Source organism: Marmota flaviventris, chromosome 1, assembly GCF_047511675.1.
Source record: "Marmota flaviventris isolate mMarFla1 chromosome 1, mMarFla1.hap1, whole genome shotgun sequence".
NCBI lineage: Eukaryota > Metazoa > Chordata > Mammalia > Rodentia > Sciuridae > Marmota > Marmota flaviventris.
In genome coordinates, this window is record NC_092498.1 from 17,319,257 (window position 1) to 17,335,672 (window position 16,416).

Below are 16,416 nucleotides of genomic sequence, written 5' to 3' on the forward strand. Positions count from 1 at the left end.
TGAAACAATGAAAGTACACTATACCTATCGACTTTTTATTTGGGGAAGCTCAGAGGTACCTTCATAGGCAGTGCTCACGTAACATGCTCTAAGTGACAGGTGTTTTCAGAGATGACTCCATCGAGGAGAGCTATTTCAATTGTAGTTCTGTGCTTTCTGGATTCTCATTCTGTCCTTTTTATTGGTTTTTCTCTCTCTTCCGAGGGTCAGGCCACCACTGACCAGGTCCGACTACTGTGGACCTTTCATTTTTCATAGTAACACCCTGCTTCTATTTCCAATTAGCCACGTCTAATTTGTTATGTAACAAAACACATTTTTCCTTAACATTTTAATAAATTAATATCAAATATTATATAAAGTGGTCTCCAAAGGGCTTTTTTTTCTGCTGTTTTTTATGTTATTAGTTAAATTGCAGGAATGTTAGGTTCTGGTAAACAACTTGCAATTCTCGGTTGAATGTGAACTTTTTCTTCTAAGCCAGAAGAGACGACCTTGTCCCTAGTCCCTCCAGGTGCATGACTCCCAGTTCTTCTCTCTCATTTGTATCTGACCACTCGGTTCTTGTTTTGCAGTCCCCAGTCTGTCCCAGATCGCCTGAGGATCCGGGTGAACAAAATCAGTTTACAAGACTATGAAGGATTCCACTACGACAAAGAGAAACTTCGGGAAGCTTGTAAGTTGCTGGTGCTTGTAGGTTTCCTAAGATCAGCTTGTCTTCAGCTTCTTGACCCTCTTTGGTTTGATGGGCAGAGTCACTAGACCATGGCTAGGGAAGCACAGTAACATGCAAACTCCAAATGATGATCTGTGGGCCGGAGAGAACAGAACTGGGAAGGGAAAGCATTAGAGTCCAATCACTCAGCTCCCGGAGCAAGGTCAGGAGCTCCCAGCTCATTCACCACTGTCAGTCCCAGCATTGCCCGCAGTGAGGGAAGCAGAAAGCAGGTAAGACCATGGCAGAGGAACACCTACAAACCCTCGAGGCAACACGGTTCTCTCTCTGGGGCCTGCATTATCAAATACTTCCCTCATTCTTACACAAGGGTGGCAAAGTTAGCCATGAAGGCACATCCATCATTTTTAGTTACCATCCTCTGGTGTGATGTCAAAGAACATCTCACAGGATGCAGAATGCTTTGTCGATAGAGTAACTCACGGAGGATAAGGTGCCATGGTTTCTGAAGTCTCAAATTGAGTCAACATATGAATTCTCCATGTATATATGTTCTGTATACTTCATTGAACACATAGCTCATTGTCAATTTCCCTCATCAATCAGTATTTATAGGACACTTTTTACATTCTGGTCACTATCTTAAAATTCTGAAATTCTGAACTCCTTCTTAATTGTGGAGGCCAATAGTCAAGCTTAGTAAGATCAAGGATGGTAATGAAGACCAGTGTCTAGGTGAACAGACAAGGATGCCACCAAAAAGAAAGGAGTTTTATGGGGCCAGGATTGTGGCTCAGTGGTAGAGCACTTGCCTAGCATGCGTGAGGCACTGGGTTCCCCGGCACCACATAAAAATGAAAACAAATAAAATAAAGGTATTGTGTCCATCAACAACTAAAAAAAAATTTAAAAAGGAATTTTATAGAGAATTAAAGATTATTAACCAAATCCCAATTGGTGTCCCAATGTGGACTGACCAGAAGTGTAGAAGAGGAACTAGTTAAAATGGGAAGGAGTGGAGTAGGAGAAGCATTCCTGGGTTAGTGACTTCCATGTTCTGATTTCTGGCTCTGATCTGGAGAGAGTGGTAGTGGATGGAAATCCTGAGATCCAAGGACAGTCTCAGGTGGATGCAAGCTCTTCTACAATCCAGGGTTGGCAGTGAGCAAGGACCCTTTTCCCTGGTGGCCTCGTTATAGAATCTGCTAGAGAGTTCTCCGTGAAATCTCTACTTTCTCAATTCTCTCTACTGCTTCAGCTTCCTCAGCCCTTTTGGGTGTTTCCCTGAAACATCTGGACCTTTATTTTCTTCTCAGCTCTCACTTCTACCATTCTCTCCCACTGCTTTGGTAGGAAAGTGGGAGCTGAAATGGGGGTAATTTTCTGCAACTCTGCATTTCTTCCTTTTGTTAACATCATCTTACATTTTCTAATGTAAAGAGATTATAAATAACAGACCTGCACCGGAAACCAATGGAATCCATTGAGTGATAGACATATATATATATTTGCAATGGGAGGTATAGCTACAATGTAAATTAAATTGATTTTTAGAAGCTTCTAGTTATAAAGAACTCTTTTATACTCTTTCTTATTCCAAACTTCTAAATGAATAGTTTGCAATTTTTGAAAATAATAAAAAAAATAATGGATCTCTAGTAATATTTTGTAACTTACAGTCAGTTCTCAGTTGGAAGTGGGGATACACTTGAATATTTGGGGCCAAAATGAAATTTGAAGCTTATCTATGGTTTCAGGGATCTGTCCTATCTTTCCTGTGGCGTTATCTGTCCACTGTTGCCAGAGGCAATTGTGATGTGAGTTTTTTCCAGGAAGATGACATTTCCTGGCAAGAGCCTTACTCATCATATGTTATCAAACTTCTATGTGAGAAAACTTCTTAAATTGGGAGAAGGAACTTGGCATTAATATAGGTCAATGAAATCAGCAGAGTCTTTGGAACCCAAAAGGGCAAGTAAACTCCCAAAGTGGGCACTAAAGGAATTATTCTAAAAATCTGAGTTTTAAGAAACAGAAGGAGTGAGTCCTCTTCATTCTTTCATTTATTCAGGCACACACAGAGGTGATTACCATCACCATGTACTAGATTCTTGCTAGGGTGTCTGAAGGGCTGTTCATATCATTCATATTACAAGTTGGGATGTTTGCTGGGATGTTCATGGTCTAACTAAGCCTTCCTTTTGTCTGCAGTACAGAGTGATAAAACAGAATAGCAGCCGCTTTAGTTGCTCTGCTTATTTTAGCATAGAGAAAGATGACTAGACCATTTCAAATACTTTCCATTTCCCTACCATTTAGCTCCAGCTCACCTGGGGACATTCCCCCTAAACTAGCAGCATGGACAGGTTGTGTCCTTCACAGTTCCTCCCTCAGCTCTTGTTGATAAAATTTAGACTTACTTAAAACACCTGGAGTCTCCCTCACTGGTTATAAAGCTTCAGGTTGATGGTTATGATTTGTAAGAGGGGAAAGTCTATTCAACTGAAGAGGTAGAATGTATAGAGAAAGTGGCCATGTTAAATTGATTAAATTGATTTTTAGAAGCTTCTAGTTATAAATAACACTGTTTTATGCTCTTTTTTATTCCAAACTTCTAAATGAATAGTTTGCAATTTTTGAAAATGATAAAAAATAATGGATCTCTAGTAATATTTTGCAACTTACATTTAGTGATAGACACATATATTTGCAATGGGAGGTATTAAAATCTTAAGCAAATCTATAATAATGACAGCAGAAAATCACTACTGTCATCTGAATGAAGTACATAAATGTATTATTAATAAAGCATGTAACCATACAGTCTAGGCAAAAAATAATCAGTTTTTGAAAATCCATTTTATTTCTGTCTTCAAAAGAGATTAATTGGCATGACATATATTTTTATATCTAGAATAACTTGACACTGGCCAAAATTTAACACTATCCTGTGAAACTGATTAAACTTTACTTTTGGCATTTACTGTACATTTTTTAATTGCTATGGTAGTTCACAAGAGTTTAGAGCCTAAAACACAAATAGGTAAGATCAATTTGGGGCCAACAGAAAACAGATATAGTATATAAAGATAAGAGGGGCTAACAAATAATTATGTATCAAATATAATTTTTCAGCAATGCTTTTCTCAATATAATGGATATTATCTGGATGCACACAGTATATAATGTATACTTTCTCAGTTTATTGGTTGAAACTAATGATATTAGGATTGCGCTCTAATTTGGTACAGCAATTTAGGCATTTTCACTAATGGAATTTCCTTGATAAGTGATTTAGTAGAAAAGTCATAAATGTTTGTATTTGGATCTCAGTTGTAACCATGGCAAAATACTTTAATTTCTCTGATGATCAAATCTCTCATCTTTAAAATGAGAATATAATTGCAATCCCATAGAGTGCTGAGGCTGAAATATAATCTTGTATATGAAACTCCTGGTGCTTAGTCTGGCACATTACCATGTTTTCCAAAAGTGGCAGCTATGATTTTTATGGTTGCAGTTGTTAAAGAACTCTACTGTCACACCCCCTATCAGTCTTCAGGTCCATAATGAGAGGGTCAGTGTAGGGACTTGTTATGATTTATATATGCCATCCCAAAAGATCATGTGTTATTTATTATGCATAACTGTTCAAAGGTGAAATCATTAAATTGTGAGAACTATAAACTAAACAATGGGATTATTCCATTTGTTGTACTGATAATTTTAATGGACTTTGGGTGGTAACTGTAGATAGGTGGGGCATAGCTGGAGGAAGTAGGTAATTGTAGGTGTGTCCTTGGTTATTGTGTTTTCTTCCTGACTCCTTGTGCTTGCTCTCTCTGTGTGTGTGTGTGTGTGTGTGTGTGTGTGTATTTTCTGGGTGCTGTGAGCTGATAGATTTCCTCTACCTTTCCTCCTGTGATATTACCCTTCCACTGTGATATTCTGTCTTACTTTGGGCCCAAAGCAATGGAGTTAGCTGACCATGGAATAAATCTCCAAAACTATGAGCCGAAAGTACACTTTCCCTCCTCTAAGTTGTTCTTGTCAGGTATTTTGATCAGTGACAAAAAACTGACTAACACAAGGCTGACCTCCTTCAAACTGGAGCAACACCCTCCAACTCCCTTTCTTGCTTTCAAAAACAGAATTGAAAACAGTAATAAATATAGTTTTCCTTGGTATCAGCAGCAGATTGATTCCAGGACTCCCTGTGGATACCGAAATCTATGAATATACAAGCCCCTTAAATATAAAGTATTATTTGCTTATAACCTATACACATCCTCCCATATACTTTTAATCATCTCTAAATTACTTATGATACCTAAAATAACATAAAAGCTATGTACATAATCATTATACTGCATTGTTCAGAGAATAATCACAAGAAAAATATCTTACCTTTCATTTTTTTTTGGGGGGGGGAGGAGTTAAATGGTCAGTTATAATCCAACTACTGTGGATTGAAAATAACTGAAATATTGAATTCACAGATTAGAAACCCTTTTATATGTATAACCAATTGTAACTAGAAAGTTGGGGGAAGAAAATGTATATAATCATTCAATGTGATTTTATTGTTAGTATAAACATCTGCTATGATGACAAGACACTTAAAAGCATGGTGTATGGAAACTCTAAGTCCATGTTTGATATGCCCAGACATCTGCAAATTCTCATTCCTTAAGTCTATTCCTGGATTCATTCCTGGATACACATTACATTGAGTTGGCATTTCTTCCCTGTCTCCTCTGGTCTATGACAGTTTCTCAGTCTTTTCTCCTTTTTTTTTTTTGATTCCCCACCAATCACCTTGATGGTCTTAAGGAGTATTAAACAGGTATCTGGTAGAATATCCTCAAATATGGCTATGTCTGTTGTCTTACTCTTACTCATAATTAGAATGGGGTTATGGTTTCTTGGAAAGAAAACTGCAGAGGCAGAGTACCCTTCTTGACCCATTCTATTAGGACTCACCTGATGCCTACATAATGTCTCTGGCATGTTGACCTGATTGACTAAGATGGTATTTCCAAGATTTCTCTACTGCAGAATCACTACTTTTATCTTTTCCTTTCTCTATCCTTTGGTGGTAGTGCATGGACCACTGGAGGTTTCATTGCTTCCAGTTTCCATATTTGACTTCAACTGAATTTTTAAAAAAAATATGTGAAATTGGTGGAACCATTCGATCATCATGCATTCATACTTTGCAGCAGCTTCATATCTGCATCAGTTACATACAGATACCATGGGGGGTGCTGGGAACTGAAAAATGAAACCAGAGCATCTCACAGTACAATATTATTTATTCAGAGCACATATATTGTGTTCTTAGTGTGAACAAACAGTGGTTGAAAAACAAAGCAAAACATAATTCGTCTCCATTTGCTAGAGCTTTTTTCCCATTTACCTATTTTCCTAGCAAATATTATTTAAATATCAAAAGTAAAAGATAAAATATATACATGCAAGAATGAGCAAATCCAGTCTAACCACTAATTAGCTGTGTGACCTTGAGCCATGTATTTGTCTTCTTCAGACTTCAGTTTTCTTATCTACTAAATGCAGTGGTTGAATTAAATATTTTTAAAGAACATATTATAATAAATGTTTTGCCCTGTAGAAATTAGGTAGGATTTAAACCTTTTCCTCTGACTTGTTCCCTCAGTGAAGTTTTCGAAGCTCCAGTATGGTGCAGAATGAGTGTAAGCATTAGAGAATTGTGCAAATGCTTTTTGTTTCAAGAATTTGCTAAAAATGCTGATGATTTTTCTCTTGATTGCTTCATATAAAATGGAATATTTCCCCCCAACCCCCCTGTTTAACAAGTTGACAACAGGGCTATTGAGCAGAGACATGGGCCTCCATCTCATGAAGTGGGTGATAGGCATTCCTTTGGAAGTCCATCTGGGAAGTTCATGACATCAGTTTGTCCTCTGCAGGTCATGGTCCATCCTTTCCCAAGTGTGTTGATATTTACTTTTATTTTCACAAACTGACTCCGTGCTTTGTTTCTTTTACTGTCCTTCCTTTTCTTTTGTTTGTATCTCTATTATTCTATTTAAAAATATAATATTAGTTAAAATTCTAGTCAACACATATTGCACTATGTTGTAAACTAGGACATATCTTTAATACACATATCATGTAATTTAATTCTCTCTTATCCATGTATGATAGGCAGTATTGTTATCCCCAGTTCACTTATAAAGCAGGTGAGGCACAGAAACATAAGAAAATTATAGAAAGGGTTGGCATTCTGAATACTTAATCACTGTTTCCTCCAAGTAGTGCTTCTGATTTTCTTATGTAAAGTATATTTAAGAGTATAAGTAAAAGTGCATATGTCAATCATTCGTAATACCATTTCAAATGCTTTTTACATTTTTATTTAATTTTTAATTGGTGCATTATAGTTATATATAATAGTGGAATTCATTGTGATGTATTTGTATATACACATATAATTTGGTTAATTTAATTCCCCAGTACCTCTCACCTTTTTATATGTAAACTGACTTTTAATTCATCATTCTCTGACTTATGGGAAAATTTTCTGGTTTGGGGTCTCCTTTCAATCTCAGATGAATCACCCAGTCATAAATTTAACAAATGTTTATTGACCATATTTCTAGTACTGTTTCTTTACTGAGAAGTGATCACCCTCATAGAGTTTATATTTCAGTGGGGAGAGAGACAAATTAACACATAATAGAATATAATAGAGAGTGCCATCGTGACAGGAGAGTGACAGAGGATCCTGACACTTGAAAGGTAATCAAGGAGAGACATCTGAGGAGGTGACATTTAAGCAGAGATTTGAATGCAAAGAGCATATGTGAACACAAAGGAGGTCCTTGAGGATGAACTTGGTTACTTGTGGAAAGGAGAAGGAAAAGGTTTTGTGTTTGTAGGAAAGGGCCAATTCACAGAGACGGCTTGTTGGCCGTAGGGAGTGTGATGAGAATGTGTCAGAACTGTTTGAGAACTGGAACAGGCATGGATTTTTTTCTGACTCCTGATTGGAGAACTGACTCTGTCAGATTGTAAGAGTGTAAACAAGTCGACAGACAGAAGGCCCCATTCCAGGTGAGAGGTGACAGAGTGAGAAAGTTAAACTAGTAGAGTTGGAGAGAAGCTGTTGGTATCTGGATACATTTTGGAGGCAGTACTGGTAGGATGAGGTTATGGGTTAGCTGTACTGAATGCAGACGGATTCAAGATTGCCTCTGAGGTTTTGACCTGTTCAGCTTGGTAAGTAGAGGTAGGGGGATTGAAGAGAATTCGGCAAAGAAGACCAATAAGAAGCATCCAGTGAGCCAGAAAGACAGCACGGGGGCTTATTCCCTGGAAGCCAAGAGCAGAAAAACATTTCATAAAAGGAAGAACATAAGTGTCAAATATTCCAGAGAGTAGGATGCATGTTAAGATTGGTAATTGGATTTGGTAGAGAGTGTTTTTTATTAACCTCACAAGAGGTTGTGGATTGAAAAAAGTGAAGGTAAATAGTGTGTCCATGTGCAAATGAGTGCAAAGGAAGTAACTCAGCACAGACTGCTCATTTGAGCTGTTTACAAAATGGGAAAGAAAAATGGCATGTTAGCTGGAAAAGAATGTTGAATCAAAGGAGGACTCTTTTTGTTTTTTCCTAGCTTGTAAGATATTTTAGCAGGTGAGTATGCTAATGGGACTGTTGTAGGAGAGATGAGGCCAGACACCCGAGGCATTAGCAGGAAGCAGGCTTATTTAGGTTGCAGCAGTCCAGAGAGGCTAACACCTAAAAATCTCTAGACTTTGAATCTGGAAATTCTTTTAGATTTATACTCAGTGGGATGGTTCCATGGCAGTGGGTGGGAACATTTATTCTTTGTCCCATGTTCTTAGGCTAGACAGAGGTTTCACACATTTTGTCTACAAACCTGGCATTTACAAGAAAGAGAGGCTACAAACCACAATGCTCTCTACAGAAATTGTTGCTGATAACCTGGTGACACCCTTTGTAGAAATCTTTCTGACAAGAGGAAAAGCTTGATTATGGCAAAGGTCTTTTGGGTGGGGTCTGGTCTGCTTTAGGATCAATCCACTAGAGAGACAGAGCTTGATAGAAGAGGACAGCTTCTGGGGCAGTGCCTTTGGGCAGGTGGTGAGATGGGGTCTGGTGTGCAGAGGAGGGGTATGCAGAGGGAGGAGCCAGGCTCTGTTGTACAGAGAGGGGAAACAGAGTAGTGGAGGTGCATACAAGTAGATTGATGGATTTGGAATTAGGGAGAAGCAGAATCCCTAGTGATGACTTTAATCTCCTTAGTAAAATAAGAAATGGGCTTATTAGGTGAAAACAGGGAAGAGAGGGTGCCAGTGTTCAGGGAGAGACAAGAAAGTTGGAAATTGTCCATTTGAAAGGAGAAGCAAAGTGGGGCCCAGGTAGAATTGCTGGGTAGCACTTTAGAAATGGATCACTGAATTCACTGGCTTTTCATAAGTACCTGGAGCCTGACCTGTCACTTCCTGGGGTCTTGGATTCTGATGACTATACTCTCTGTCTTTCTGATTTCAAAGGACTCTGATGCCAGAGGAATATCAGGCTGAAATATGTTCTTATTATTAATAAAAAAATTCCTTTGTTACATATGATCCATGTCTCTGAGGAAATAAGGTATGCTTCCCGAGCTGTGCTGTATTAGAAATTCATAATATTAGGTCTCAGACAAGGCAATAAGCCAGAAGTGTTGATAATGGGATTTGATCCTTTCTTCATTGTTAAATCTTACTCTTAGGTAATGAGAGTAATCAATTTCAGGTGCATCCCTAAGTCCTTACCCAAACCAGAATTTTTCCTTTTTAGCTGATTTATCTTCTGTAACATACCCACAAAATAAAGGCCAATTATTATTGCATAATACCAACCTAGTCCATGTAGTTGTTGTCTTACTAGCTTGACGACCCCAGGATTTGAGCTCACATGGTCCTTATCCTCTCTTTGAAGGCTTTCTCCTAAGATCCTGTATAAAATTATCATTTTTTCATTGGTCATGTTACTAAGTGAGTGACAGTGTCAGTCATGACAGTCATGACCATCATGTTTAATGATAAATAATAAACACCACTTCCATATTTGTTCAGTGTGCTTCATGGTTATGAAGGACTGCTCTATACACTGACCCCATATGTTTTCAAAAGGACACCAAAAGCATTGTCTTATCATGGTCACATTACCAGGACAGGATTTTTATAAGAAACTGTATCTTTTCTCTTAATCCAGTATATTTCCTACTACACACCCTATTGTTTGTTAACACATAGCTGTGCAACAAATAGAAATGTGTCATTTGGAAAAATTGGGGGCCATTGTTCTTGAAGTAGGTTGGGTTCACTGGGAAACAGACTCTGAAACGAATTTTGTGGATTGGGAGATAAGTGGGGATTTCCTAAGAGGGAACCAGGGTTCTGCAGGGAAGGAACTTAGGACTGAGTAGAGGGGCAAGTTGAGCTTTGACACAGCTGCAATAGAGGATTCCTACAAGGGCTTTGGATCTGGGACAGCCAGATCCAAACTTAGAGTTGTCCAAGAGAGGCAAGGGTTATTGGATACAGGTGGGGCTTCCCCCAGGGAGGGAACAAACCTATCTTCCTTCCTGGAGAGGAACTCAGGTGGGAGCTAAAGCAGACTGTCAACAGCAGGGGGGCATTCCTTTGTGGCTCTGCATGCATCTGGGTGGGGCCCTTGAGCTCTGGATGCAGTCTCAGCTGTCATTCATCACCTGATATTTGAACTAATACCAGCATTTTGAACTAAGACACATACAACAGTCCTTTGTTCATCTCTTTGTTGAACAATGTTTATTTCAAGTAGGTGTATCAACTAGTATTCTAGGTCCTGGAGTCCAGCTTAAAAAAAGCTCTAGTCTCCCAATTTCTCTCCTTATATCTTCTGACATGACCTTCATACTATTTAGGAAATTTGAATATATGTTAATTACTTTCTTCAGAAGTATGCACAAAGGGAATGGATACCTAAAACAGGAATACTGACCTTTGCTTACATGTGCCTTCTGGCATTGAAATACTGGCACATCCAGTGTTCTTTATTTGGGTTCTGAGTAATTAAAAGTGGAAACCAAAATGCAAAAAAGGCTAAATTTCAGATGATTTCTAGGGGAATACTGTAGTCAGGAGAGAGAACATCAGAGATTGGTTCTCAACAAGATGGATATTCTACATTCATACAATTTATGGCTAATTATACTGAACTGAATAGGACCCAGGGTAGAAATGGCAACAGCCTGAAAACAATCTCTTTGCAGATTGATTCAGAACTATGATATGATATGACACTTACATGCATAAGAGCCGCAGGCCTTTCAGAGGAAAGCACTGTTAGTACCTACTGGGTCTCCTGCATCCCTGGTCCACTGCCACTTTCCCAGAGTCACCTAGCAGCAGAATGAGAGAGGACCTTTAGGTTGTCAGCTGCTAGGGATGGGTTTGCCCTATTGCTCATCTCTTTATGGAAGCTGCCTGGCTATAATTTGACTTGGGCTCCTTCAGATAATTTTAGGAAATCTTTCTGGCATTAATTCTTCACATGTATCTAATCAACTAGAAATGTGAGGCTGCATGACAGAGCCAGCATTCATTTAGGGGTGACCTTGCCTATCACCATATGGGGCAACAGGATAATATTGAAACTGTAGAAGATATTTGGACCAATGTGTCTATAATCATCATTTCATATACTTAACTCTTAGATATGGTTAGTTTTGGGGAATTTGTGATTTCATCTTGATTTTTGCATTTATTTGGCTGAACTAGCTATGAAGCCAACATTCCACTCTCATGGTCAAACTTTTGTTATATCCCACCTGAATACTTGAGGTCTGTCTATATGACTCTGTAGTGGTATTTCCCTGTAGGGAAGAATTCTGCAAATACTAATTTCCTGATGGAAACTTACATTGTTTTGCAATGCTCGTTGTCAAGTCCATTTTAGGGCCTCACATTTTTTGCTGGGTATAAACTCCAAGGAATTATGTAAATCATTTTGTTGTCCTAGAGATTCACTGCATGGGACATCAGGCAACTTCATTGAAATGGAATTCTGTCCATCAAAAGTAGACATTTACAGTAAACTTTTATATGAAGTTGGAAAATGATGACATTTCATAATATGTTTGACCTTTGTTTCATACTGTGTATTAGAAGACAGAGGCATTTGGGACTTCTGCCCATACTTTCTTCTGGGTCACTGGTAATATATGAACCAGAGTCATCAGAGTAAGAAAAATAAAACAAACACAGACATAGTGTCCTCGGTTAGATCGCATTCTCCGTATGGCTCCTTGTTCTGTGTCCAGAAGTCTAGGCTCCAACTCCATCATTTTTTGCTGGGTTTTTCTTGCTTGCGTCTGCTTCCCCATTCATCATGCATTCTGTGCAGATACTTTGAAAAGAAAAAAGAGAAGGATCTGTCACTTTCGGACTCCTGAGGGGTTGCAGTCTGGGCTTTGGCTGGACATCTGGGAGGTACAGCGTTCCTGTTCCTCCTTCCTCTGCTCTTGGTTCTCCAGCCACCACCATATTCTTCCCCCAATTCTGTCTGCAATACAGTCCAACTTAGGAGCCTTTTCTGTTTTTGTAGGTGTTACAAAAGTGCATAAGTGGTCCTTCCACTCCACCATTACAGTGTCCTTAGCTTTACATTATTTTCACAGTCCATTTCTCTCTGCTGCCTTCTCTGCTCTCTCACACTCCCTCCAGCTCAGCAGGCCACAAGTCCGTCACAGCGACATGCAAGGAGGGGCCACATAACATGTCTGTGATCATCCTTGCCCCTTTATCGTCTGGCCAATCATTGGATCATGAAACAGCTGATTGTTTAACTTAACATCCCTCTCATATGTTTCTCTTCTGACCTTTTCTGCTATTCCGTTATCCCACACTTCACTGTTGCTGACTTCACATATTGCAGTAGCTTTCTGATTCATCCTCTGGCCTTTCACCTTGTCTCCCATCAATGTATCTCCCATATCGCTGCCAAAGATATTTCTGCAGTTTTATTGAAGAAAAAGGGGGGAGATTTTGTAAGCACTGGGGTGAGCTGCTGGAAAAGTACTGCAGGATGTTGGAGGTGAGGGGCTGTAATTACGACGTCTGTGTTGCTGCTCGCCTCTTATTACCAGCAATTAGTTAGGCTCCTGCTCTATCACAGAGACCTGGAGACAGCGGCTCAATCTTTCATTATGTTTATTTTTCAAAAAGATGATTCCTTGGGAAATTTGAAATGTGTTCCGTTTCATAAGTATTCATGATTGTTCAGATCTTTCACCCATTTTTAATTGCAGGGTTATAAAACTGGCAAGAGGCAGGGAAATGATCTACATCTCAAAGGATGTAAAGATAATTGATGTTTGGAAGTTTGCTAAGGCAAATATTATTAGAAACAAGGGGTCAAGGGCCTCTGGTCAGAACCCAGTCTGAAGTTTAGCTGAGGGGAACATTAAGGATGTCCTGGTTGGTGAAAATCTGAAATCTTCACCTTCAGTTGAAGCCCATTAGCATTTCCCCTTCCTTTTGAGAATAACATCTCCACTTCTTAGTACATGAAAGTCATGGCTCTGACCGGTCCTCACTGTACTTTGCTGTGTACCTGCCTGTTTCCCTAATCCCTAAACATTTATTTCTTCTCATATTTTTGTTTCTTACAGTCCAAGAACGGGCAAAGACAGACAATGTCCTTTGTGTGAAAAACTCTTGTTCCTCTTTCAAACTACACTACTTTTGTCACTTTAGAGTCAACTCCCCATGGGAGTCTTTCTGGTCCTGGGTAATGTGTACTTCTTCTGATCCCAAACGCACTTAGTACTTATCTATCTGAATTCCTGTCACAAAGATGTCCTTTGGAGGATGTGTTATGTACTCCTCTCCTCCTCTAGGCCTGTGAACACCTGGAAGGCAGGTCCTGTGTCTTAGTGTGTCCAGCTCCTGGTACTAGAGTTGGCCCTGGCACCAGACAATCCTTGAACACTGTTTGCTGAAATGATTAACTGAATGACTGATAGGCCTTAAAAATATTTTGGCACAATAGCTCCTACATGCAATACATGTTTGCCAGACTAAATGCAAATAGATACTGTAAATTGCTGTTCAAGATTATAAGGCATAAGCATTTAAGAGGATTTTTAAAAAATGAGTTGTATGTTCCTTAAGTTGGCTTCTTAAGCACTATACTATTGTGATAAAAAGCAGAAAGTGCTGTATTTTGCAACTCAAATTTGTAGAGAACTATCTAGTTTCTGAAAAGCACACCTTAATAAATCTTATTTTCTACTAGAATACTATGAAAACTGTGGCTTCCTTTTATCTTATGGGTGACATTTCTAATTAACTACCTACCCGGCTTGTTTAAGCTCGAGCTAGGAAATCCAAACTCTAGAATCATTTTTAATCACAAGAACCAGGGGTTGTGAAATCTTTGACAGACTCCTGTCACCAGGCATGGCAAGGCAAGGTGTAAAGTTCTCAGGGTGTCTCATTTCCTTTTGTATGCTAATCTGCTTATTAATAGCTCCTTGCTGGTTCCAGGTCAGCAAAAAGTACCTGAGGCCCTCAGGTGGGGAGAATTGGATGGAAATATTGCTAAATGATTCTGCCTATTATCAATCATCAAATAAAAATTTCTTCCCTGATAACTTTGGCTCATTTCTTACTAATTTTGAACTACATTTAGGTTGTTAAAAAGATACTAAATACTTAATAAGCTCTATTTTTTGTCAATAAATCTAAAATTGATCATTAAGGAAATATCAAGTTTTAAAAATTGTATGTCTCTATAGTGCTAAGACAAAATACATTGACTCTAAGATTATTGCTGGTATTTGACACTTTATATTCTTGTTCAATGCTCTTTTTAATTTTATGACTTTTTTAATCCCTGTGATTCTATTTATTGTTCTTTTCAGAAAGTCATCAGTATTTTTTTTTTTTTTGCCTTGACAAAATCTCTTCAAGTATACTATTATTTATGGGTTTATTTAGAATTTAAAAACCAACCTTTGCAATCTCTTACAGTTTCTGAGAAGCTTTTCTGTAGGGTATCACACCTTCTTTTAATGATCCCATTAAAGATAGTTGTGTTTGTGCTTTGAATAAGTAAATGGCTCTATTTAGGTGCAATTCTGTTTTAACAAAATTACACTGTAATAGCAAAAGTGTCAGATAATTAAATCCTTTCTTTTTCTAACCTGCTGAGCTCTTGGCCCTTCGTTTCCACAGTGATACCTTGCAGAGACTGAATTAACTGCTGTGAGTTTTCTCCCTTTCTACAAATCCCATTATCAGTTTCATGGGGACTTCGTGTCAGAGGCGGCTCTCTCTTCATGCTTTGGCTCTGAAGGCCTTTGCTTGTGTCTGAAAAGCTGCCAGCTGTGATTTCCCTCAAGTTCTTGTAGGTTTGGTAAATTCCCTTATTTACTTGCTTTACTTCAGGCTCTAGGCTTTGAGGCTTTGGCGCAACACATTATCTGTTACAGAAGTTTGCAATTAAGGTCTGACAAAATTGCTTTGAAGGTTTGCGAATGGCTAGTATGTGTTGATAATAGAATTAGGAAGAAAAAGGGATGAATGTAATAAGGCTTAGGAGAGTGACCAGAGGATGGATTTTCTGTGGATATGTGCTTTACAGGTGCTGACTTATCTTTATAGCAACCAGGGAGGTAGGCTCTACCATCTCTTCTATTACTTAGACACTGCATTGCAAAAGAAAAGAGAGCACGCTAAGCACATTGAACAATCAAAATGATCAAAAGTATCCATAATTATGATATTTTTCTAGATATAGTTATGTAACAAAAATAAACATTGAAAAGGATGGTATGAGAATGCTATTTTATCATAGCAAAACTACCAAATTGCTAATGTTGAATGCTAGCCAATCAGAAATGACAAATTACTAATGTTTAGTAAGCACTTGATAAAAAAAATACTTGGGGAACACCTTTGAATACCTTGTTTATCTGATGTCATGAATTTTTCACACCTCGAGGGAAAGCATGATCCTTGTTTTTGTTTAGTTTATGTCAACCATCAATCAGTGATTCAGTTCAATACTGGAAATTCTAATATACGAATATTATAGCAAAGCAAGTCATGTGATATTCCAACACAATTTTGATTAGAGTCTGTTATCATCTTGTCATCACTACTGTCCCCAAAATGATTACCATCTGCTCACAATTTGCAGTTCTTTATAAAGTAAGCGATATTCACTTTAATTGTATGACCCCCTAAATTACCACAAAGATTACATAGCAAGCCTCTTTACAGGATTAATAAGCCTGATTTATGGGCTGTTAGTCTCTCAGAAGCTGGCTACTAGAAAGGAGGGGAGGGGAGCCTTGGGATGAGACCCAACTCCAGCCACGTCCAGCTCACTCGTGGCTTCTGCACACCATGCCCTTCTCCTCTGTCCAGGCTCAGCCCTGTTTCCTGCCTGTCCACAGCCTTTCCCTTGGGAAGCTCTGCATGTGGGACTTGTGTGTCCATCCTCTCCTTGGCTAGCTGGTCACTCGTTTTCGCCTTCACCTTTCTGAGCTCAGTGTTGAGAGGTCATAGGGACTGCATCCTCCCATGTGGCCATGCTTGATGGGAGGTAGAAATAGTCAGAACAGAAACTCTTACATGAGAGACACCTGGGGTAGAAGCTAAGTCGTTCCATCTAGTAGTTGTAACATTCAGGG

The 16,416-nt window shown here is 38.7% G+C and overlaps 1 protein-coding gene across 2 annotated transcripts in view; it reads left to right on the forward strand.

Moving 5' to 3' along the window:
- The window catches only part of Dgki (diacylglycerol kinase iota), a 408,417-nt gene that overhangs the window by 303,612 nt on the left and 88,389 nt on the right, over window positions 1-16,416 (forward strand). For both annotated transcript variants that reach the window (XM_027952172.2, XM_027952173.2), the window contains one exon: window positions 576-676. In XM_027952172.2, the coding sequence (XP_027807973.1) occupies window positions 576-676 (101 nt within the window). The remainder of the gene's footprint in view (window positions 1-575; window positions 677-16,416) is intronic.